This window comes from Oncorhynchus masou, chromosome 16, assembly GCF_036934945.1.
Source record: "Oncorhynchus masou masou isolate Uvic2021 chromosome 16, UVic_Omas_1.1, whole genome shotgun sequence".
Lineage (NCBI taxonomy): Eukaryota > Metazoa > Chordata > Actinopteri > Salmoniformes > Salmonidae > Oncorhynchus > Oncorhynchus masou.
The window spans coordinates 9,675,474-9,699,602 of record NC_088227.1 but is presented as its reverse complement, the minus strand read 5'-3'; the positions used below and the strand labels follow the sequence as shown (position 1 = coordinate 9,699,602).

At 47.6% G+C, this 24,129-nt stretch overlaps 1 protein-coding gene across 1 annotated transcript in view; it reads right to left on the bottom strand.

Annotated features, from left to right (window-relative positions):
• Window positions 1–35: 35 nt before the first annotated feature.
• Window positions 36–24,129, bottom strand: part of LOC135557438 (AT-rich interactive domain-containing protein 1B-like) — a 116,021-nt gene continuing 91,927 nt past the window's right edge. Inside the window, 14 exon segments of the mRNA XM_064990695.1 lie at window positions 36–3,013; window positions 3,016–3,817; window positions 4,314–4,444; window positions 4,929–5,736; window positions 9,363–9,456; window positions 9,560–9,676; window positions 9,940–10,096; window positions 10,547–10,649; window positions 10,652–10,721; window positions 10,883–11,021; window positions 16,257–16,470; window positions 16,777–16,986; window positions 19,185–19,306; window positions 19,549–19,715. Of these exon segments, the coding sequence (XP_064846767.1) occupies window positions 2,055–3,013; window positions 3,016–3,817; window positions 4,314–4,444; window positions 4,929–5,736; window positions 9,363–9,456; window positions 9,560–9,676; window positions 9,940–10,096; window positions 10,547–10,649; window positions 10,652–10,721; window positions 10,883–11,021; window positions 16,257–16,470; window positions 16,777–16,986; window positions 19,185–19,306; window positions 19,549–19,715 (4,093 nt within the window). The 3' untranslated portion in view covers window positions 36–2,054.

The following is a 24,129-nucleotide window of genomic DNA, read 5'->3' as shown; positions in this document are numbered from 1 at the left end:
AGTTTACAATCTCTGGACAAAAGAGTCAAACACCCTTCACAGTGCTCAACCAGATTTCATGTACATTTATTCTTAACATGTGGAACATATAGTATAAACATTTTACTGAAAACAATGTTCATCAAATGTTAACTGTCAATCGGACATGATTTTTTTTTTAAACAATTCAATTCCGGAATACAGTTCTGCCCATTGTGATCTATTTGTTAGCTGACTGTACAATCTAAATAAGTGTGTCAAAGCTAGTCAGACTGAAATCATCTCTGTGTCAGTCAGTCAACATAATTCTTTTAAATACATAAAATGACTGACCTCCAGTTGAAGAGTCACCAAATATCCATTATTCAAATACAAAGTAATCATAACATCCATTATAATGATCAACTACCATCACTTCTCTATACCAAATAGGGCTGTCTGAATATACAACTTCTATATACAAATGGGCTTTTATATTTATATATATATATAAAAACAAAAAATAAGACTGAGGGAAGTACTGCACGTGGGTTTGAGAGTTTACCTGTCTGTTGCTATGGTTACCAGGAAGTAAGTCAGTTGAACAGGGTGACTCATGTCTCCCTCATATACTGGTATTGTAATATTATGCAATGCTTATTTCATAATCTCCCCCAACTGAGGCCTAATTACAATCTGATCAAGCGTTAACCTGCGATAGCAGACACCCGTATAGCTCATGTTTTAGCGGTGACCCGGAGGTGGAACTGTGTCGGTGCTGTCAAATTGGTGAGCAGCTGCTCTTGTGGTTATTGTCACGAAGCCACACCCATCGAATTGAAAATCATTCAAATGAAATAATGAGGAATTCTCTCTCACATTCCAGTGTTCAAACTTGTAAACAAGGCTGCGTGGGATTATTCTTAATGCGACTCCATGCAGCCAATGGCAATGTTCACTTTAGGTATAATGCCAGGAGCCGCTTGTAGATTTTTATTTTACCAGGTAAGTAGACTGAGAACAAATTCTCAATACAGCAACGAGCTGGGGAAAAGTTACAGGTGAGAGGGGGGATGAGCCAATTGGAAGCTGGGGATGATTTGAGGGCCAGATTGGGAATTTAGCCAGGACACCAGCGTTAACACCCCTACTCTTACGATAAGTGCCAGGGGATCTTTAGTGACCACAGAACCCCTTTAACATCACACCCTACACAGGGCCAGCCCCCCGCACCTCTCTGATTCAGGGGGGTTGGGTTAAATGCGGAAGACACATTTCAGTTGTACAATTGACTAGGTATCCCCCTTTCCAATCACTGGCATTGGGAAATTGTTTTTTAGACCAGAGGAAAGGGTGCCTCCTACTGGCCCTCCAGCAGCATCTTGTCTCCCATCCAGGGACCAACCCTGCTTAGCTTCAGAGGCAAGCCAGCAGTGGGATGCAGGGTGGAATCCTGCTGATTTGACAGCTCTAATGCAGTTCCACAATCAAAATATCAGCTATGCGGATGTCGGCTAAAGTGGTTCTGATTGAGTCAGGCCCTTAATCCTTTTGCACAATATACTTTCTCCCCCCCAGAACAGGATACATGATGATCTGTATATTCAGAGTTAAGTCAGTGTTTTTTTTCCTTTACATTAATACATAAGAGGTCTATCTACAACATGATTCACAATTTAAATAAGTCTGCGTCTTCCTGCAGAAAACCACCATCAGAAAGATCCCACACAGACAAACAGCCACGGATAATTACCAAACATTTTTTTTAAGAGCAAGAGACCCCAAAACTAAAGTACGTTCTCTATCATCGGGTGCCAACTTTGGTTAAAACAAAAAGAACCGACAAATAAAAATAATAGATAAAAATGTAAAATACAAAGTATTAAATATTTGTATTAAAATGATTTAAAAATCCCAAATGAAGGTTGCGAATGGGGCATAGGAGCTATATATATTCTATATATTTATTTGTATGTAAAAACATTTTTGTTTTATTTAAATAAAAATATTATACCACGCACACCCATGTTCGTGTTCACTGTAGCTTGGCTGTCAGACCAAGCACCCCCCTCCCTCTGTGTCTTTGCCTGTGGCTGTCACGAGGAGCGTCCAATCTTAAATAGTACTTCACACATGATGGCCGCCACGGCAGAGCTCAGCACAGAGGACAGAGAGCTATCCAGTAGCCTGCTCTCGTAGAGAACAAACTCTGGCCGGTTCTCCTTCACCTTGGCCATGGCCAGCAGAGCCTTGGCGGCCCTGCACATCATGTTAACGCTGGGGGGTTCGGGGTGGGGGACTGGTGCTGGGTGTAGCAGGCTGTGGGGTCCCTGCTGGTGCTGGGCCATGGCCACGCAGTCCTCCAGGAAGCCGATGAGTGTTCCCACGCTGCCCTTCTGCAGAGCGATGGCACGCGCCGCCGTCGGGTCCCCCTGTGCCAGGTTAGAGAGCACAGCCACCGCCATCTCCCGGCATACCTGGGACTTCCGCTCACCCACGTGGCGCACCAGGGTGGCGTAGAGCTTCTCCTGGCGGCTGAACGGCGGCGTGGCCAGCAAGAGGTCCACGTTGTTGTCCTGGATGCTCAGCTTGCACAGGCACTCCAGCACCAATCTCTGGGGGGTGAGGGAGGAGGAGCAGCCCGCCGTGGTGAAGGGGTCCTGGGCCTCGGCAGAGGGACACACCATCCAGTGGAGCAGCCCGTCCAGGATGGGCAGACAGATGCTCTCTGGGTAGAGGGACAGGTCTAGTTGACCTGAGATGTTAGCCAGGGTGACCAGAGTGTTCTCCCTGAGGGCTGACAAACAGTCCCACCACCACTCGTCCTTGCTGCAGGCCTGGCCCTGCTCCTCCTCTCTCTGGTAGCTGGGGGGCGTCCTCCTCCTCTGGGGGTGCAGGTGATGCAGAAGGACCAGCCGCCCCAGGATCAGCACCAGGCCTGGGTGGCGGGACATGTCGTTGTCGTTCCCTGGGATGAAGGAGAGGCCGCGGACGATGTTGGAGACGCAGACACAGCGGCGGGCCAGGGCGTCCTGCCAGGGTTCGGCCGTGGAGAGGGCGCCTCGTCCCAGCAGCGAGGCTCATCCTCCAGCAGGGTCAAGATAGGGCTTTGGGTCTGCGCCCCTCCTACAAAGGAGAACGTCCCAGTAAGATTGTTCTTCTCTGAGAGAGACTGAGAGCCTGGTCGGGCACTCAGCATATCGTCCACGGTGGCTGTCTCAGTCATGGTCTTCTCTACAACGGCCCCTTCTTCCACCTTCCTCTCCTCTGTATGCTTGCTGTCCGTCTCTTCGCTGCGTTTCTCAAAGTGTGTCTGGATGTGGGCCGTGGAGTCCCCCCCTCCAGCCTTCCAGTGCAGCAGGCCGGAGTTGAAGCCCCTGGGCAGGCTGAGTCCCTGGCGCTCCTCCACCTGGTCCTCCTCCGCACTCTTCTCCTCCACCTTGATAGGCAGCTTGTCGTACTTACTGGCCTGTTTGGGCCTCGGTTCTGGGGGCCCCTCGGGCTGGGGAGGCTCAGACTGCTCCGTGGTTGCCCCCACCTCAGATTCTTCCCCTTCTACCTTCTCCTCTTTCACAGTCACCTCGACAGGCTCCTCCATCTTTTCGTCTTGGACCGCCTCCTCTGTGCTGCCGTTGGCTGTGGGCTTCTCTATCTCCACCTCTTCTGGCCTGTTATTCCTCTGCTCTTCGCGTAATTGGCTGCCAAGCTCTGGAATGGTAGGCTCTTCCTCTTGGTCTGCGATTGGTCCTAGCAGCGTTCTCTGTCCCTCTGTGCCCACCTCATACTCATCCAGGATCCCAAAGATGGAGATTAGGCACCGGCGGAAGTACTCCACGATCAGCTCCAGGAAGCCAGGCAACTGGGATAACACAGGGAACAACATATTAGTTGGGTGCATTCTGAAATTATTGTGTGAAAGACCATAGACAATAGCTTAATCATTTGGCCTTCATCCAGTCATGGTCAAATCAAATTATATTTGTCACATACGCCGAATATAACTATAAGTGTAGACCTTACCGTGAAATGCTTACTTCCAAGCCCTTAACCAACAGTGCAGTTCAAGAAATGGAGTTAAGAAAATATTTGCTAAATAAACTGAAGTAAAAAATAAAATAAAAGGTAACACAAAATAGCAATAACGAGGCGTTATACAGGGGGTACCGGGTACCGAGTCAATGTGCGGGGGGTGCAGGTTGTCAAATATCCACACCACTTAGAATGAAGCCATGGTGTGGGCCTGTATTTGACATGGTATAGTATAGATATCGGAGGGAATATCATTGGTTTAGTCCCGTCTCGTGGATAATGGATATCATTGGACATTGGATATGGTTTGTGTAGCACCGTCTCACCTGTGCGAGGGTGAAGGAGGACACAGTGTTGTCGTCATACAGCAGGATGTTGATGGTGTCCAGGGCCCACGTGCTCTCCGCCAGCAGACCTGACTTAAGGGACATCATCACGCGCCACGCCTCCGGAGTTCCTGTGGGTAAGAGGTCAAAGTACAGAGGTCGGAGGGGAGCAACCTATATTAGAGCTGGGACTATAAAAGAAACATAAATCAACACCGACCATACCGATCACAGGCATTTTGCTGATACCGTTCATTATGATAAGTAGCCTATACTAGAGAAATGTCAAGTATAAATGAATTAAGTTTGCTAATATGGGTGATAGTTAATGAGACAATTGACGGCTTACAACAGTCAAACCATTCGTAGTAGTTTAAAGGATGAAAAAAAACCATGGTACAGATTGTTATAAATATATAGTTTTATTAATCGTTATTGAATCAATTTATCACGATATGGATTTTTGTCCATATCGCCCAGCTTTGCCCTTCATAGTGCAATACTTTTGACCAGGGCCCATAAAGCTGTGGTGAAAAGTAGAGCATCATAAAGGGAATAAGGTGCTATTTGGGAAGCAGCCATTATGAATTTAGTTAGTATGCTTCATTCTCCTACCGGTCTCCTTGGAGGTAAGTCTGCGTCGGGCCTTGAGTTTGGGCAGGCTGGCCTCCACTGACCCCACGGGGAAGCTGATATCTCTGTGGAGAGGTAGAATGCCCTGCCCTGACATCCCTCCGCCGAGTGAGCCTGGCATGGATCCGGGCATCCCTGCCTTCTTCAGAGATGCCATGTAGGGGCCCCCATTGTTGGGGGACAGGGGTCCGGATCCCCCCATGGGCCGGGGGAAGGGCGAAGGGCTGGGGGCTCTAGAGATGTGGTTGGCCATGGCGGGGTTGGATTGGTAGGAGGAGGTGGGCTGTCTGGATGCCATTGGGGGCATGGAGGAGGCAGAGGAGGAGTGGGGTGGATACGGGGGCTGGTGCTGGCCTGGAGGTCCGGGGGGCCACTGCCCATCTGGGGAGTTCCTTCCCTCTGGGTCATCCCCCGGGCCCCGTCCCAAACCAGGGTAAGGGGGCCCCTGGCCCAGTTGGCCACGGTAAGACCCGGGGTAGCCCATGTCTGTCCTGGGGTGCCACATGTTAAGCTGTGGGCCCTCTGCAGAGGCTCCGGAAGAAGCAGGGGGCCCACCACTCATCATGGCGTGTTGCTGTGGCCCCTGGGTGGCCCCCATGCGGTCTCGGCTGTAGGGGTAAGGGTACTGGCCCTGCATGGGCCTGCGCTCTGGCCCCATGTAATTCCCTCCGTACTGGCTGTACATGCCTGGCTGCTGTCCTCCGTACTGCTGCATGCCGTAGGCCTCACCCTCATGGCGCTTAGCAGGGGGGCCGTACATAACCTCTGGTCCTACTGGCCTCTTATAGCCCTGAGAGGGAACACAGAACATTACACATTAGATACTGTAGTCAGTGCATTGCAAAAATGATAGCTTCTCATTTGCAGGCGTACCTCACTCAAACACACACAGACATTAACGTTCAAAAATTTGGGGTCACTTAGAAATGCCCTTGTTTTTGAAAAAAATAAAAATAAATAAAAATAAAATAAATATATATATATATATATATATGTATATATATATGTATATGTGTATATATATATGTATATATCCATTCAAATAACATCAGATTGATCAGAAATACAGTGTAGACATTGTTGATGTTGTAAATTAATATTGAAACTGGCCAGCATTCCAGATACATATATATATACATACATATACATACATACATACATATTACTGTTGACATTGAGACATACATATACATACATACATACATACATATACATACATACATACATCACATATATATATATATATATATACATACATATATATATACTGCCAGTTGAGGACTTGTGAGGCGTTTGTTTCTCAAACTAGATACTCTAATGTAACCTCAGTTGTGCCCCGGGGCCTCCACTACCTTTTTCTATTCTGGTTAGAGCCAATATTAATTTGCAACATTAACAATGTCTGATCAATTTGATGTTATTTGAATGGATAGCATATATATATATATACATACATATATATATATATATATATATATACATATATACATATACATACATATATATACATACATACATACATACATACATACATACATACATATACATACATACATATATATATATATATATATACATACATACATATATATACATTACATACATACATAATATGTATATATATATATATATATATATATATATATATATATATATGCTATCCATTCAAATAACATCAAATTGATCAGAAATACAGTGTAGACATTGTTAATGTTGTAAATTAATATTGAAACTGGCCAGCATTCCAGAGTCGCCTCTTCGCTGTTGACATTGAGACTGGTGTTTTGCGGGTACTATTTACTATTTAATTAAGCTGCCAGTTGAGGACTTGTCATTTTTATCCTGTAATCGAACCCACAAATGCTGATGCTCAACTAGTCTAAAAAAAGTCCAGTTTTATTGCTTCTTTTAATCAGCAGTTTTCAGCTGTGCTAACATAATTACAAAAGGTTTTCTAATGATCAATTCGACTTTTAAAATGACAAACTTGGATTAGCTAACGCAACGTGCCGTTGGAACACAGGAGTGATGGTTGCTGGTAATGGGCCTCTGTACGTCTATGTAGATATTCCATTTCCAGCTCCAATAGTCATTTACAACATTAACAATGTATACACTGTATTTCTGATCAATTTGAGGTTATTTTAAAAGACAGAAAAATAGCTTTTCTTTAAAAAACAAGGACATTTCTAAGTGACCCCAAACTTTTGAACGGTAGTGTATATATAAATTCACAGCAGAGAGAAATCGGGAGAAAATAGACTTCTTGGATCTTACAATTCACAAAAATAAAGACAACAGGTTGGAGTATACCATCTTCCACAAGCCACAGAGTAGGAATAGACTTTTACCCCCAGACAGTAACCACCGGTCTACGCGGAACATCCCGGCAAAGCTAACGATTATGCCACCAGGTTCCTGACAAGTGGGTATGTTAAGAGTGTCATTGAACAGGCCTATAACCCGTGCTAGAGAGACTGAACGTCAACGCCTACTCACTGGCACTAACAGAAACCAGGACAAAACGCTTGTGTTTTTCCCCCCACAGAGTACAGCCCAAATCTTTTATATTGAAACAATGCAACATCCTCAAAAGTGATCAAAATCGAGGAGAAGTCACAACATTACCCGCTCACGTTTCCCCCCCGCCGTGCGCGCAATCTAGCCGACTCCGTTACGCACAGCATGCAGCTACCCAAGAAGCGTGACACTTGGCTCCCGGGCTCGCCCAATGGCAATTACAAGTGTGGCCACTGTGTACAATGTGACAGCACGAGCAATACTATCTTTTTTTTCATTGTAGCACCACAAATATCATATACATGCTGAAATGCGTCAGCGGGCTGCTTATATTGGTCAAACTAAACAAGCATAGCAACTTTGCGTCGTAGAACATAAGGCTGCTATTTGTAATAAAAACATGGACTATGCCATTGCGCAACACTGCATGGATGCCAACCATGGCTCATCTTCCTCCCGACACTTTATAGCTATAGAACACTTATACTTTTCACTTTTGTAAACAAACAGAGGCTGGAACGTAACAAAATGTGGAAAAAGGGAAGGGGTCTGAATACTTTCCGAATACACTGTATTCACACACACAGATACACCCCTTCAATTTAGTGGATTTGGCTATTTCAGCCACAGCCATTGCTGACAGGTGTATACAATCGAGTACACAGCCATGCAATCTCCATAGACAAACATTGGCAGTAGAATAGACTTACTAAAGGGCTCAGTGACTTTCAATGTGACACTGTCATAGGATGCCATCTTTCCAACAAGTCAGTTTGTCAAATTTCTGCCCTGATAGGGCTGCTATTGTGAAGTCGAAACATCTAGAGCAACCACGGCTCAGTCGGGAAGTTGTGGGCCACACAAGCTCACAGAACGGGACCGGAGAGTGCTGAAGCACATCTGTCTTCAGTTGTAACACTCACTACAGAGTTCCAAACTGCCTCTGGAAGCAATGTCAACGCAATAACTTTTACCTCGGGAGCTTCGTGAAATGGATTTCGATGGCCGAGCAGCCGCACGCACACACAAGCCTAAGATCACTAGCAACAAGACATGTCAGGGGTGAAAGATTTAATTTCTTCCCGGTACGGGACATCTTTGTGTGCACGTGCGTTCCCCAAAAACATTTATGGGCATATTTAACAGGCCTGGCCCTGGACGTTCTGCCGCCCTAGGCGAGACAAAAAAAACAACTCATATCCCCGTTAAACTAGAATGGTGTGCAGCAGGGGTTGGCAATAGGTTTGGCCTTGTGGCAATTTTTTTCTCAGCTAATTGTTGGCAGAACATAACTCTATTCCCTATTCATAGGCAAATGCATCTGGTTAGTAGGTTATAGAAATCAGTTCAATGTCAATAACATATCCTAATATATTCAATCTGATTACACTGATAAAATCAGCAATGTCTCTATTCAATTTTTTAAAAAGTAAGCTTCCTGGCTATTCATCTGTTGCTGGACCCAACAACTGAAGTGCTTTCCTGAAACCTGCCTGGGTTTAAACATCTGTTTCAGAAAGTGAAAAGCGCAATTTCTTTGGTCTCCTACAATAATTGAAGGCCGCAGCTCAGCTTCAGAATGTCAGAGACTAATCAATATACTGTATCTCCGCACGCAGAGTCCCGTCTTTTGGTTGTTTTTAAATCATGCTGTACTAGACAGTTTTCTTGACATTTAGTTGTAATTATTCTGATAGCGCTCATGTTTTACCGGTACGGACCTTACTTTTCCCCCTGCATGATGTGCTGACCATTTCTTAGCAGACTGCTAATCGAGCTGAGTTTAAACTTCACTTTGCATTGAAATGGCTAAGTTAGTCTATTTTCCCAGGTCACTTCCAATAGATTGAGTAGCTTAAGCACAATGCCCTCTAGGAAGGGGAGGCTGGGACTGACCTGTTGCTGTGGATACATTCCAGGCTGGTGAGAGCCGTAGGGCATGGGGCCGTGAGGGTATTGCTGCTGCCCGTAACTCTCATGTCCATGTGGTCTGTGGTGGAGGAGGATGACACCAGTTAGAACACAGATAGATGGGGACAAGGGCGTGTTTCTGCTAAACTGATGATCATCATTAGCCTAGACGGACGTCTTACCTCTGCTGAGGGTATCTGTTGGCAGAGTACATGCTGGGGTCACCGCTGGAAGGTCCCATATTGTTCTGACCGCCAGGGGGAGCCATACCCCCCTCTGGACCCATCACATGGTCTGGTCTGGAAGGTAGGAGGACACAATTATTTTGGGCATTTATAGAACTCTCTGATCAATGTCTCTGACTGAAACGTTGTGCAATGTTTATGACTTGTGATTTACAATTAATAATATATTTTTATAATAGAGTGCCGTGCCACAACTTTTGATCCAGCATTCGATTTGAAGGCGGCACCTCTACTCCAGTTGTTTGAGCACGAAACACCCCTTTTCCTACAGGTATAACACCCAGTGATGCATCTACTATGGTTAGCAGAATACACACCTTCTGTCGTAGCCAGGCCCGTAGGGGTACTGTGGCCGGGGGCCGGGGCCCATGCCCATCCCTGGCATGGCTCCTGAGGGAGGACCACGGGGGTACATATCCTGCACGGCACCGCTGGGCATCTGACCTGGTCCATAGGACTCACTGCCCCCTGGCCCTGTGGAGGGAGAATAGACATGGTATTGTACATACTGTATGTAGAGTACGTGTCAACACTAAGTCAGCACCCTTTCACCAGGTTAAATTCCTTGGTATGTGTAAATGCACTTTGCAAATACAGGCGATTCAGATGTCATCAGCAATCATGTCAAGCGTTATCCAAGGCAAGGGTGTGTAGTACATCAGTTGACCACTGGGTGGCAACATAGTCTAAGGAAACAATCATCCCTACAGAGCGTTTTTTTTTTTTTACATCGGATCTGATGGCCTAACCAAAAACAAGGACGAAAAAGACATTTAAAAAGTACCAGACCATATCCTATTCAGACAATAGGTGTATTATGTAGATTTTCATCTAATTCACAGTGCACACAAGCAATGGGGATAATACCAGTGTATGACTGCACTGTGTTATACTACGTGTTTTAAGATCGCCTGGTCCACTCACCTTTCTGGGGCCCTCCATAGAGGTCCTTGTTGGCGTCGTACTGCATCCTCATGGAGGGGTCTGAACTACCGCCACTCTGCTGATAGGGGGCGCCAGAGGGCATAGGCCCCGCTTGTGGAAGGCAGGGTCACTGATCTCTGAGAAGGGATCCTGGACACGGATACCACCACTGTTCCTGAGGCAGACACATACAGGAGGGGTGAGGAGGACAAGAAAGGATGATACAAAGGGTATCCATGTGTGTATACAGTAAGACTAAGTCACACACACAAACATACACAGAAACACAGACATCCCTACAACACACTGAGTGGCCCCCCGGGCCCTGGCCTCTACCTGTTTCCTGGCTGTGGGGTCATGTGTCCGTGGGGTGTGGTGGCTGGGGTGGGGCGCTTCATACCCTCTGGCATCTCACTCATGGAGCTGCTGCCTGTAGACTGGGGGGTATGGGGGCCCTGTAGTGAGCCGGAGTTGGCTGGGGGGAAAATGAGCAACGGCAGTCAAAATTGAAAAAAGAAAGAAAATAGAGTTCTGGTAAATGTAACAGCCGGCTAATGGAGTAAGATACTGAACACTTTTTGTATTTAAGAAATATTGACTGAATTATACAACAAACATGGGGGCCCTACAGGGATCCTGAGGGAAAGGACACAGCCATACAGCATATTTTTTGCAATTTATTTTTATTGAACCAGGCAAGTCTTTTAAGAACAAATCCTTATTTACAATGACGGCCTAGGAACAGTGGGCTAACTGCCTTGTTTAGGGCAGTTCATCTCAGGGGATTCGATCTAAACAACCTTTCGGTTACTGGCTCAACGCTCTAACCACTAGGCTACCTGCTGCCCCATATAGAGACATGTACAGTGGGTATAGAAAGTCACCACCCCCTTTCAAAATGTTCCCCTTTTGTTGCCTTTTCCCCTTTATTTACACACAGTAACCCACAATATCCAAGTGGAAAAATATACATATAAAAAGGTACTTTCAAATTATCTACGAGATAAAGTTGCAGAAAGGCACAAGTCAGGGGATGGATATAAAAATATTTTGTCTACCCTCTGAGCACAGGTAAGACCATTATTTCGAACTGGAAGGGGTATGGCACCACCCAGAACCTCCCTCCAAACTGGATGACCGGGAGGAGGAGACTGATCAGAGTGGCTCAGAAACCAATGGCGACTTTGAAGGAGCTTGTGACCACGATATCACAAGGGCTCCACAAATATGGCCTCTAACCACTTCCCCCAAAAAAGCCACGTCTCGTTTGGACTTTGCCGAAAAGCACATTGTGAACTCCGAGACCAAGTGACAAAAGTTTCTGTGGCCAGATGAGACCAATTTTACTTCTTGGCCTGAACAGCAAAACCACCACACCTACAGCAAAGAACACCATGCCTACGGTAAAGACCACCATGCCTACAGTAAAGAACACCATGCCTACGGTAAAGACCACCACGCCTACAGTAACAACCACCACGCCTACGGTAAAGACCACCACACCTACAGCAAATAACACCATGCCTACGGTAAAGACCACCACACCTACAGCAAAGAACACCATGCCTATGGTAAAGACCACCACACCTACAGCAAAGAACACCATGCCTACAGTAAAGACCACCACGCCTACGGTAAAGACCACCACGCCTACGGTAAAGACCACCACGCCTACAGCAAATAACACCATGCCTACGGTAAAGACCACCACACCTACAGCAAAGACCACCACGCCTACGGTAAAGACCACCATGCCTACAGTAAAGACCACCACGCCTACGGTAAAGACCACCACGCCTACGGTAAAGAACACCATGCCTACAGTAAAGACCACCACACCTACGGTAAAGAACACCATGCCTACGGTAAAGACCACCATGCCTACAGTAAAGAACACCATGCCTACAGTAAAGAACACCACGCCTACGGTAAAGAACACCATGCCTACAGTAAAGACCACCACACCTACAGCAAATAACACCATGCCTACGGTAAAGAACACCATGCCTACAGTAAAGACCACCACGCCTACGGTAAAGAACACCATGCCTACGGTAAAGACCACCACGCCTACGGTAAAGAACACCACGCCTACGGTAAAGACCACCATGCCTACAGTAAAGAACACCATGCCTACGGTAAAGACCACCATGCCTACAGTAAAGAACACCATGCCTACGGTAAAGAACACCACGCCTACAGTAAAGAACACCATGCCTACAGTAAAGAACACCATGCCTACAGTAAAGAACACCATGCCTACAGTAAAGAACACCATGCCTACGGTAAAGACCACCACACCTACAGCAAATAACACCATGCCTACGGTAAAGACCACCACGCCTACAGCAAAGAACACCATGCCTACAGTAAAGAACACCACGCCTACAGTAAAGAACACCACGCCTACAGTAAAGACCACCACGCCTACAGTAAAGACCACCACGCCTACAGTAAAGACCACCACGCCTACAGTAAAGAACACCACGCCTACAGTAAAGACCACCACGCCTACAGTAAAGACCACCACGCCTACAGTAAAGAACACCACGCCTACAGTAAAGACCACCACGCCTACAGTAAAGACCACCACGCCTACGGTAAATACCACCACGCCTACGGTAAAGAACACCACGCCTACAGTAAAGAACACCACGCCTACAGTAAAGAACACCACGCCTACGGTAAAGACAACCACGCCAACAGCAAAGAACACCACGCCTACAGCAAAGAACACCACGCCTACAGCAAAGAACACCACGCCTACAGCAAAGAACACCACGCCTACAGCAAAGAACACCACGCCTACAGCAAAGAACACCACGCCTACAGCAAAGAACACCACGCCTACAGTAAAGAACACCACGCCTACAGTAAAGAACACCACGCCTACAGTAAAGAACACCACGCCTACAGTAAAGAACACCATGCCTACAGTAAAGCACGACAGTGGCAGCATCCTGTTGTGGGGGTGTTTCTCTTCAGCAGGGACTGGAGCGCTTGTCAGGATAGAAGGGTAACTGGAGAGTGCAAAATACCGACAGATTCTCGAGGAGAACCTGCAGCCCTCTGCCAGGAAGTTGAAAATGGGGCGATGGCTCACGTTTCCACATGACAATGACGCAAAGCACACCACCAAAGCAACCGTACGGTGGCTGAAGGACAAGAAGGTGAATGTCCTTGAGTGGCGTAGTCAGAGCCCTGACCTAAATCCCATCGAGAATCTGTGGGATGACTTGAAGAGTGCAGTCCATGAGCGGTCACCATGCAATTTGACTGAGCTTGAACAATTTTGCAAGGAATAATGGGCAAATAAAGCACAGTCTAGGTGTGCAAAGTTAGTAGAGACATATTCAGAGACTCATGGCTGTAATTGAAGCAAAAGGTGGCTCTACCAAGTATTAACTCAGGGGGGTGTTCACTTATCCAAATAGGCTATTTTACTGTTTTTATTTTTAATATATTTTCAGAGTAAAAAAAAAAAAAAAAAAAAAAAAAAAGTATCTTGAACATTGTGGGTTACTGTGTATAAATACAATTAAACGGTCGAATTTGATGTGTTTTCAACAAAAGGTGAACATTTTCAAAGGGTGGGGGGAGAGGTGACTTTCTATACCCACTGTATGTACAGTATAAGTAAGCCTGGTCAGAACCAGAACGCCCCAGAGGGAAGGAGCCCATCTTCTGTTTGTGTAGCATGAGGCAGCTTGTACAAGGACACCCCCTGGACAAAACGCAAGTCTAGAGGTAGAGATATGCATCTAAATCTGTGTTGTATATATGGAATTTGGGAAAGAAAGATGCTTTGAACTCAATATCTGAGAAGAACAACATTGTACGAGATAAATATGAGTACTTAAAATGTAAAAAAATATATGATACATGTACAATACAGCACTGGTACAACAATGTTACCTCTCTGATTCGGCTAGATGGATCCTCAAGCCGGCTCTGCTATGTATGACGACTGCTTAGTCTAGCAATAACGTCGGCTTCCCAAAAAGTAGTGCACCATATAGGGAATAGGGTGCCATTTGGGATGCATACAATTAATTCAGAATTTTACATTCTGGCATCTCCTTATATCAAAATGACTGTTCTCATTAACGATACAAGACCAGAATAAAAGAAACCAGACAAATTATTTTTTATTTTTTTAACAATTCAAGAAATTATTAAAAACCCTGTCTGTAATAATATGAGGCAGAGAGAGAGAGGCAGAGAGAATTGGCTGGTCAGGTCAATGTGTTTGTAAATGAGAGGTGTTTCAAAAGTAAACAATGAAGTGGTTCAGCCATAGGCCATCGCTCTCCCCCCCTCTCTCTCTGAGCGTGTGAACCCACATGACCCCACCATAATCAGGCGGGGAGAGAGCGAGAACAAGGGAGAGAGAGACAAAGAGAGAGAAAAAAAAATGCTGCCTCACTGGTCCATCTGTCTGTGGGAAACTAGGTCAGACGGAGGTCACTGTTGTTTATATCCCAGACAGCCACACCACACTCCTCCCTCCCCTATTCATCTTCTCTAGGGGGAAGGGATATTCCCCCGCTGCTTGACAGCTCTACCCCCCCCCCCCCCCCCACCCCCCCCCACTTCCTCACACAGTCTTAGCTGTGTGTCCCCCCCCCCCTTCGCTCTCCCTCTGACATCAACCATCTCGCCTGAGGGTGGGGGGGAATCCTACAGCTGGCTGTCTGACAGCTCTCCCCCCTCCCTCCCTCTCGCAGTTTGACACAATCACCTGTCAGACAGAAATAGACCCACGTGCTGGGAGGGCGCAGGGAGTGAGTAGCCAGCCCAGGGAGAATGGAGATGGATTAAATGGAGGGCCGGATGACTGAGCAGAGGATGTGCTTAGTTTAGACACACCATACGGGGCTGCCTGTGGATGTACACATATCCCCTGTTCATGCCTGTGTATGATGACTATGGACGGGTGTACATATTTGTCAACCACAGCAGCAGGTAGCTTATCACTCTCGTCTACACACACAGCACTCACACCTTGGACGTACAGCAGGTGTTACACACAATGACTGAAGTGAAGAGTGAAGGGCGGTAAACTCCCCGCATGTGGGACAGAGCATAGATGAATGCGTTATTACAGGTCTGTATTGTACTGCATGGACGGGTTGGTTGTTTAGCAACAACAAAAACGGGATACGCGCGCAACTATGGGGCAAAACAGATGGGGTTGGCTGTTTTAAACTATATTTCGTCTCCAAATGTTAATTGAAAATATAAATACATTTGCACCATGAGCATTTGTTGGCTCTCAAATACATCGTTACAGTTGTCGGTTAGCTAGCTCAACACTTTAGCCGTATTAGCATTAACATCCGTCAAAACAAGACGTGGTGTCAAGATCAAGATACAACTGGCTGAAACGAGCCACCTACGATTCACCTCATGGCAGCTTCTTGTCACTGCTGCTAGCCATCTGGACGTTCAGAAGCATAACACCAGCACGGCCTTCCAGGCCACATCGATGCGCGCCCATCGTGTTCGTGACGTTGTCAGCCAACCCGTCTGTGTCACGAGCAACAGGTCACAGCTCAGTGACGTGGCTACAGTTCCTCGTAAAGTAAAGCCTTGTCCGAGCCGGCACGACCCAGAGGGCATGAGCCTACCTCCTGGACAACGGCCACCGCTTTACTGATTCAAACAGAATTACAACACACGATATACATGTCTCCATGGCTCTACTCACCTGGTGAGGGCGGCTGGATCCGAGCCTGGTGCGCCTGGGCCTGTTTCTTGGTTTCTCCCGGGATCTCCAGCGGCGGCTCCTCTCCCCGCTCCACTTTACACTCGAAGGCAAACAGGTACTGGATGTACTGCTTCTTCAGAGAGCTGGCGGAGCTGCTGGACGTGCCCACGTTGAGGTGGGTAGACAGCTCCCTCCACTTCTTACTCTTGTTCACCTGTAGAGGGAAGGGGGGGGGGGCATGGCCAACAGGAGACTGAGCAATCAGTGTTGGGTATGAAAGCGTATATGATCTGGTTAGCACGAAGATGGATGGGCGACATCGGCCGTAAATAGCGATCGGTGACACAAGGGGCTGTCTGATGGAAATACGAATTTGAGGTGTGGATGCAGCACACCTACTGCTTAAAGTCTCCAGCCTATCGTTCCTGTGATCAACCAGCATTTCCCCCACTAACGGTTCAGATTGGGGGAGGGGAAGCTGATCCTAGATCTGTACCTAGGGGAAGCCACTTAGACTCACCATAGCCAGGCCTCCTATCTCTCGGACAGACAGATAGAGGCGGCATAGGTCCAGGGGCTTCTTGCCCACGGCAGGCAGCATGGGTACGGGCGTGCCCCTCTCCTCCATGAAGGCCAGGTAGCGGTCCACCCACATCCTCCTCTCGGGCTCCCCGCCCATCTCATACAGGATGCGGATCTTCTCATTGGTCATGGTGGCCGGGCTGGGCTTCTAAAGGAGTGGGGCATATAGTAGAGGTGGGGAGGTCAGTCAGGGCTACCACTGTTGTCATTGGTTATGGACGCTTTCATACAGACTGATGTGATCAACATCCAGGTTTACATTATTAGACTTTGTTGTTGTTGTATATTCCATTAAAACCCAGTTGAATGGCAGCTATACAGCCAGGTAGGTCCCACGGCTGTCAAACAGTAACAGAGCCTGTGTCACAGCTACCCCATGTGACACAGGTCCACTCACAGGATTGGAGAACTTTCTCATTAACACAATCAATCATCCGAACAATAATACGCAATACAAACTAGAGAGTTTCATGTGACAAGAGAAGCATTTGAGATATTGTGGGGAAGCAGGACTGCCAGGTAACCAGCATCGTATGGGAAAGAGGTAGGAGGAAAGAGAGTGTTAGAAGGGAATCCTTTGTCCAGCTCCAATTGCATGCATGTCTTAATAAGAAAGTCTCGGTCACAAATAACGACAACACAATCACATTTCAGTCGTCAAAAAACAAAGACACACAAGCTGAGTAAAAGTGCTTGAGGCACTTACAGGGCTGGTGGGGGTCTTTGGCCAGGCCCCAGCGACAGCAGGGTGGCTGCTAATGATATCTCTGCTGTCCTGCGCCCCGTGACAAGAGGACAGACTAGCAGGGCTGGGGGACAGGGGACATGGGGTGGGGGCTGGGACATACACTGAGAGGAGCTGTAGCGGTCCTGCGTCGGGGAATAGACGGAAACAAAAACATAAACACGCCGCACGCACACGTGACGAGAGAGATTTCAGTCGGACTTTCATACACTTTCTCACAAAAACATAGTCAAACAATCATGCAAAACCTTTCCTCAAAGGCATCCTGTGAGTGAGCACTCAGCGGTCTGCTGCAGCCAACGCATACGCGTGTGTAGCTACCCTACGGAGAAACCCCACAGAGAAACCCGAGCCAGTATGCAACCTTTCGCCTGCTTCGCTCGCTCTTTCTCTGCGTTCCCCCCCCCCCCTCTCTTTTCTCTCCCCGATGGCCCTTCTCTCAGTCACACCTGGAGTCTTTCAGGCAGGTTTGACTGGCTTTAAAATATCCCAACACAATTGGAAAATCACACGGTGGAAACTACACGGTGAGAGGAGCCATACAGACGGGTTTGAGCAACAGCATTCTAGGGCAGGCAGCCAAACAGGAGCAGGCGAGGAGCTTTAGCACCAAAGGCCACAGCCGTTATTACTAGTACTCTTATGTTCTCACGAGTTGAAACATGAAGCCATGCTAGCTACTGCTGCGGTCTTTGCCCTGACAGCAGAAACGCACAAAGCCAGGCAAATATAGGAGGAGTGATCATTAACTAGACCTGAGACAGAACAGAAATAACAGAAGTTCCTCACAGACGAGTTGGGCTGACAGACCTCTTTCAGTTGTTTGTGATCAAGAGGCCTTTCTCACCAGCCGGTAATGAGGTGAACAGACTCAAATGAACGCGGGAAGGAGAAAAAAAAAGAAAGTTGTTCACATTCACACAACTATGTCTGGAACTAAGAGGAGGAGTACAAATACCAAACTAAACCAGCGAGAGGGGAATTTGAAACAAGGGAGGGAGGGGGGTGAAACGAGAGAGAGAGAGAAAAAAACAGGAAAACCCCAAAAGAAGCTCTGACAAGAGAAATGGGAGCCCGTGAGAGAGAGCATTGTGAACAGTAACAAGTTCTTTGCAGTTGACTGGAGACAGGTTATTTTGGTATGCCTGTCTGTCAGACATCCAAAATCAGTCAAAAAAGACACTCCCTCACACAGTCATGAGTGGGGTAATAATGATGAACAACATGCTGAAAAGAGAGCATGAAAAGCCTTTTTTAATACAAAATGGCACCGCTATAAAGCAGTATTTATTTTGGCATCCACTCTCCCAGTAGGCACAGAAGAAGACTATGATAGAGATGGAGAAAGCGAACCGATGTCAGTGCTTCTTCCTTTAGAAAATCCTCACAACGACTCAAGAATGTTTTTCTCAATTCTCTGTGTTCCTTTTTGTCTGCTGTCTCGTTAGATGCGGTGTTTGCTGCGCTTTGCCACATTCAGGTTCCTCATCCAAACACATGCATTATTAGGACATGCTTTCAGAGGTACTGGCAGGAAACGAGTACATGTAAAAGGAACGGAGAGGAAAAGCGGATGCCTCTGTTAGAGCGATAGCTGGTACCTTGGGTTTAGGTGGTGGTTCGACGGCCGGGGCAGGAGTGTTGCCCTCCCTGTGCTGCTCTGGAGGCCTCCGTTTGGGGTCAGGGGGACCCACCATCCCCTCTCCTCCCATCTGCATGGGCCCTGTGGCGACGGGAAAGGGGGTTAGGCTCTTGTTCACTGTTATACTGGGGCTTGTCTGTCTGGTATACATGTAAAAATACGTTGGACATTGGGCTAGTTAGCGAGTTTCGACCCAGATCTGTTTGTTTGTGTTTTACAGCCAACTCCTATGGCCATGAATGATCATATGAGTTGGCTATACAACACAAACAGATCTGGGAACAGGCTATTAGTTAGCTGCCTTGTCAGAATGCATGGCATACCTGAGGGTGGGGGTGCGTTGTAGAGCGGGTGGGGCCCCTGTGGGGTCATCCTTCCAGAGGTGTTAGCCCCTGGCTGCTGGCTGTAGAGGCCTCCAGGGCTGGGGCCCACACCTCCGGGGCCCATGGGGTTCATGCCTGGGTGGTGCGGCATGGGGGTCATTCCCTGCCTGAAAACCAGAGCAAGAGTTTGGATTAGTCATTTACCATCACCTTAATACATAACATCATTACCAAAGGCATTATATTTATACAGTACACTCAACTATCAGTGGAGGCTAGTGAGCGGAGGACAGCTCACAGTTTTGGCTGGAATGGAATGAACCGAACCGTCTCAAACACTGGGAAACCATATTCATTCCGGTTCAGCCATTACTAGGAGTCGGTCCTCCGGTTTAAAGTGCCACCAGTCTCCGCTGTTATACAGTACATTCAAGTTGAACTGACGGACAGATGGAAGTATTGGTAGATTGAGGGATTTTAGTTGTGAGCAAGAGACAATATGAATAGTGCATGTCGGTAATGAAAAGCAGTCCGGCAGCAGCTTTTTTCAACGCCACAAAGAAAATGCGCTGTTAAAACAGAAGAAGGAGAGCGAACATTTACAACACTAAATCCTGGGGGGGGGGGGGGGATAATATGCACATCTAAAGGCTGGGGAGCAGTGAGAAGAAACCCCCTGTGTTCACTGCTCCCACCCACCGTCAGGCTCCCTGTGCGCCACACAGAGGGTGCATCCTAATAATGTCTCCTTCCCCCCAAAGTGTGCACTCGTTCACTTCCCTTCACCGATTCAAAGGGAAATGACCGGTATAAGAAATATATAGCGCTCATGCCTACACAAATCCAATGCTTTTAGATTTGTGGGAAGTAGTGCACACTTCAGGAGAAAAGAAAGACTATTGGGAAGTACTCAAACACAGCACACGTCTCGATTCCTCCCTCTTCATTTCCCTTAGAGGGGAAATTAAATGAGTAACGTCCCCGACCTCTATTGGAGTAACACGTCCATACCCAACCAGTACCAAATGGCACCATATTCCCTGCATGGAGCACTACTTTTGACCAGGGCCCAAAGGGTGTCATTTGGGATACAACCATTGTCTTCTCCCACCCCCGTACCAACATTCATTCCTCTCCCAATCCACTGATGCTAATAATGAGACCATCTACATTACCAATTAAATCAATGCTAAACTAATGGAGCTAACAATCCAACCAATGCTACAGGGGATTGGATTTACCTTCCCTCTCTCACTCTGTCTGACAGAAATATTCCCTCCAATTTTGGGGGCCACTGAGCAAATTTCATGTCTGTGCAACTTCCATCACGCGTTTACTGTGAACACTGAAGCTGTACCCGCTTTAAGTTACAGTTTCAGACAGTAGCCAAGTAGGCTATTGTGGCTATTTGATAATAATGTAGGCCTACCAGAGTGGCCTACTGTCAAAAACAATGGAGAAAATGCACCCCATAACATGTTAACATGGAAATAGCTGTTCTGTTGTTCAGCCTACAGTACCAGCCAATGAGTGGTGTTCAATGTAGGCCAACATTCCATGAGACTCTAAGAGAAACACGCAGAGCTTGACATGAACTCATTTATCCACTTGTCCTTCAGACAAGGAGTTGACTGAACATGTTGTCGTGTTGTTTGGTGCAAGAAACCACATGACCATTCATTATTACAGAGAATCAGAAACTGATCCTGCCCACTGCCTATTGGCTACTTAGCTTATTCAAGCCTGTCTCAAATACAACACTGCCCTTTACCTGACTGGCTTTTCAAAGATGTCTAGAAATGTACACGTTTTGTGTTCTCGTAAAAAGCTATGACTCCCCCATTTCTGACTACAAATGATCTATAACTGGGCTAATAACTCACTAACTAACATCTATTATTGAGAAGAGAATTGGATTGGATTCAGCGTTTGTGTACCATGTCTCCTAGAGGTCTGAACCAAGAGTTTGATATCAGACCATTTCTTTCATGAATATGTCACTTTTGATTTGTCTTGCCTTCCAGGTCACCTACTTTGTAATTTTGAAAATACATATTATGTTCTGGAACCATTACATGCACCCATCTCGTTGTTATTTAATTATTAGAGATATACATATGTTTTTTTGCACTCACCATGCGTCATGTACACAATGGTCATGTGAGGTGAAATGTGTATATTTTGGGATGTGAACCCTCAGTGTGTTTGACCTGATGAAGATCCGTTTCGGATGGAAACGTTGAATTGGTGAATTGGGAGTTTTAAGAGTGTGCGGACCTTCTTGTTCTATACAGATCCATATATGGCAATGGTCTATTTACATACAGGCCTACCGTAGCTCTGATTGGTTATGCCGCACCGGTTAGTGTGTAGAGTACGGGCTGAGTGGTGCCTGTCGATGCAATAGAATCCTACTCCGATGCGTTCTGCCTACAAGAAAATCTCTTACATAGTTAGTTTTACATATTAAGTCTTGCATAGTTCCTTTTGTTTCAGAAGGTTGTATTGAAAGTGGCTAATATTGCGTTGATTCTATCGCAATTCCCACAGTAAAGGGAAACGTTGATAGTTAACTATGGGGGAAAAGTTCAATCTCACGCTTCTCTGCATGGGCTGATATTTCTTCTGTGCGGCAGTCCCGGGGGAGCTGCGCGCCCCACACACGCGCACAGCTTAGAGGGAGCACTGGCAGTCTCGCTAATAATATATCCAATCCTTTTGCATTGCCCATGTTTTATTTCAATCAAGTTCTGAATTTCTAATCAGCATTCTTCCCTTTTGACTTTGCAGGGTCATAATATTGCTTGGCCTTTTTCTCTGATTTGTCGAGGGATTGCTTCGACGGTGCAAATAAAGTACTGTACACATCCGCTGGTCTCTGACGAAGCCATGCAGTAGCAGGAGAGAAAACATGCCCGTGTTTACTGGCCACAGTGGCCAGGTTAGTCTCACAACCCACAGTTGAGGAGTGGGAGTCCTGTGCAGCGGAGCCTCAGTGGAGCCCAGGGTTAGTCTGTCTGAGTGAGTGGGGTGAAGTGTCTCCAGTGGAGCCCAGGGTTAGTCTGTCTGAGTGAGTGGGGGGAAGTGTCTCTAGTGGAGCCCAGGGTTAGTCTGTCTGAGTGAGCAGGGGGGAAGTGTCTCCAGTGGAGCCCAGGGTTAGTCTGTCTGAGTGGAGCCCAGGGAGTCTGAGTGAGGGGGGGAAGTGTCTCTAGTGGAGCCCAGGGTTAGTCTGTCTGAGTGAGTGGGGGAAGTGTCTCCAGTGGAGCCCAGGGTTAGTCTGTCTGAGTGAGTGGGGGGAAGTGTCTCCAGTGGAGCCCAGGGTTAGTCTGTCTGAGTGAGTGGGGGGAAGTGTCTCCAGTGGAGCCCAGGGTTAGTCTGTCTGAGTGAGTGGGGGGGAAGTGTCTCCAGTGGAGCCCAGGGTTAGCCTGTCTGTCTGAGTGGAGCCCAGGGTTAGTCTGTCTGAGTGAGTGGGGGAAGTGTCTCCAGTGGAGCCCAGGGGGAAGTGTCTCCAGTGGAGCCCAGGGTTAGTCTGTCTGAGTGAGCGGGGGTGAAGTGTCTCCAGTGGAGCCCAGGGTTAGTCTGTCTGAGTGAGTGGGGGGGAAGTGTCTCCAGTGGAGCCCAGGGTTAGTCTGTCTGAGTGAGCGGGGGAAGTGTCTCCAGTGGAGCCCAGGGTTAGTCTGTCTGAGTGAGCGGGGGGGAAGTGTCTCCAGTGGAGCCCAGGGTCTGAGTCTGTCTGGAGCCCAGGGTTAGCCTGTCTGAGTGAGTGGGGGGAAGTGTCTCCAGTGGAGCCCAGGGTTAGTCTGTCTGAGTGAGTGGGGGGGAAGTGTCTCCAGTGGAGCCCAGGGTTAGTCTGTCTGAGTGAGTGGGGCGAAGTGTCTCCAGTGGAGCCCAGGGTTAGTCTGTCTGAGTGAGTGGGGGAAGTGTCTCCAGTGGAGCCCAGGGGTCTGTTGAGTGAGTCTGTCTGGAGCCCAGGGTTGTCTGTCTGAGTGAGTGGGGGAAGTGTCTCCAGTGGAGCCCAGGGTTAGTCTGTCTGAGGAGTGGGGGGGAAGTGTCTCCAGTGGAGCCCAGGGTTAGTCTGTCTGAGTGAGTGGGGCGAAGTGTCTCCAGTGGAGCCCAGGGTTAGTCTGTCTGAGTGAGTGGGGGAAGTGTCCAGTGGAGCCCAGGGTTAGTCTGTCAGTGGAGTGTCCCAGTGGAGCCCAGGGTTAGTCTGTCTGAGTGAGCAGGGGGGGAAGTGTCTCCAGTGGAGCCCAGGGTTAGTCTGTCTGAGTGAGCGGGGGGAAGTGTCTCAGTGGAGCCCAGTGTCTGTCAGTGGAGCCCAGGGTTAGTCTGTCTGAGTGAGCAGGGGGGAAGTGTCTCCAGTGGAGCCCAGGGTTAGTCTGTCTGAGTGAGCGGGGGAAGTGTCTCCAGTGGAGCCCAGGGTTAGTCTGTCTGAGTGAGCGGGGGGGAAGTGTCTCCAGTGGAGCCCAGGGTTAGTCTGTCTGAGTGAGCAGGGGGGAAGTGTCTCCAGTGGAGCCCAGGGTTAGTCTGTCTGAGTGAGCGGGGGGGAAGTGTCTCCAGTGGAGCCCAGGGTTAGTCTGTCTG